This window comes from Nicotiana attenuata, chromosome 12 (genome assembly GCF_001879085.1).
Source record: "Nicotiana attenuata strain UT chromosome 12, NIATTr2, whole genome shotgun sequence".
NCBI lineage: Eukaryota > Viridiplantae > Streptophyta > Magnoliopsida > Solanales > Solanaceae > Nicotiana > Nicotiana attenuata.
The window spans coordinates 1520149-1522008 of NC_032000.1; the positions used below are offsets into that span (position 1 = coordinate 1520149).

A 1860-nucleotide genomic window follows, 5' to 3' on the forward strand; every position below is an offset into this window, starting at 1 on the left:
GCAACTAGTTTTGCATTCTGAGCTTCCTCAATCATTTTAGGGACATGGTCAATGATATGAAAAGATGTAGGTACTGCAGATTCAGTAAATTGATCTTTATAAAAATTGATTGCTTCTTCTGCAATTTCTTCCTCTTCCTCAATCCAGTTCCCCATGTTATTTTTGATCCTTTTCAACTGTAGCCTTTTTCTTCTTCCTCTTACTTGAGCATGAAAAAATTTGGTATTTCTATCCCCATCTTTAAACTATGCCATACCTGCCTTTTGCTTCCAAAACTCTTCCTCTAAGGCAAGGTATCTGATCATTTCTGCTTGAACCCTTTGCAACCTTTCTCTATTCATCTGTGTAGGGACTGCCTCAAACTGCCTCTCATGTACTAGTACAACTTCTTCTAAGCTTGCTAACTTCTGAAAAATGTCTCCAAATGTAGCTTTACTCCAAGTAGATAGTGCCTTTTTGAGCTTTTTCAGTTTGTAGTTGAACAAAATGAAGGGGTTTGCAGCAAAGTCTGCATGCCAATTTTCTTTAACTACTGATTTGAATGAGTCATGTTTGGTCCAGAAATTCAGGAATCTGAAAGGTTTCCTAATAAGGACCACCTCAAGAGCACACTTCAAAAGCATAGGAGAATGATCTGATCCAATCTTGGACAGATGTGTAATCTCTAGACCTGGGAATGTTTACTGCAGTTCTGAGTTTCCCAGGCATCTATCAAGCCTCTTAAATATACAATCCTCTTCAGATCTCCCATTCCACCAAGTGAAGATGCTTCCTTTGAATCCCAAATTAGATAAACTGCAGGTGTTGATGCAATGTCTAAAATCATCTACTTCTTCATCCCATATGACATTGAAATCACCTCCAACTAGCCATGGAGATGTCATATCTGCAGCCATTGCATACAAAGAATCCCAAAGTTCTATCCTCTCAATTGCATCACATTTGGCATAAACCAATGTGAGAATAAGCTCCACATGGGTTTCAGTGTGAAAGAGTCTTAATGTCAGCTGTTGCACCATATTATAAAGAATGGTCACTTCAAAAACTTCATCTATGAAAGCCCATATTTTATTTGAAACATTAACCACTGCCTGTGCCATTCCTATTTTACTTCTGTACTTCTCAACTTCGTTAGATTGTTGCATAGGTTCTATAACTCCTATAAACTCAAAGTGATGATGTCTATGCATGAGAATCAGACTTTCAAATGCCTGCATAGTGTTTACAGATCTTACATTCCATATAATGGCATCCATCACTGATTAAGGGATTTAGACACAGTTCTTCTTGTTTGAACCCCACCTGCTGGAACAACTGGAGTATCTTTTTGATGTTTCTTTCTACCTTTTGCTGCAGATTTAACTTGATCAATGTGCCTAGGAGATAAGTCTCCTTGCCTTGCAACATTGAGGAAGTTTTGAGCTGTAGATTCTTCATCCATATCTTTGCCAACATGATCCCTTCCTGCACCCTCTCTTCTTTCTGCTGCCTGCATCACCATATTGTTATGCTGTGTTGGAATCATTGATTGTTGTTCATCAACTTTCTGAGCTTGTATCTGTTCTTCATTCAGTAATTTACTAGCATCTGCTTTCACTTGTTGTTTTAACTCTTCTGTTTCTTTCATCTTGACAGCAGGAGTAACTGATTTATCTTTAGTTGTTCCTCCTGGATCAATGAGTGTAGCATCTGCTTGTTTAGGTGCCTCTGCTTCTGCATTTGTCTCCTCATTGGAAACTATTAATTCCTTGTTTTTCTCCTGCACATTGCCATCACCTTCTACATCTGTAGTTCCTTGTTCTTCTGATATTTTGGTTTCCTTTGCTTTCCCATTCACACTTTGATCCTCCTCATCTCTGT

The 1860-nt window shown here is 38.4% G+C and overlaps 1 protein-coding gene across 1 annotated transcript; it reads right to left on the reverse strand.

Moving 5' to 3' along the window:
* On the reverse strand, positions 246-1256 carry LOC109235803. The gene is made up of 2 exons (XM_019402055.1): positions 731-1256; positions 246-670 (listed from the first exon to the last, which is right to left on the reverse strand). Exons 1-2 carry the CDS (start codon positions 1254-1256, stop codon positions 246-248), a joined length of 951 nt encoding a protein of 316 aa, XP_019257600.1.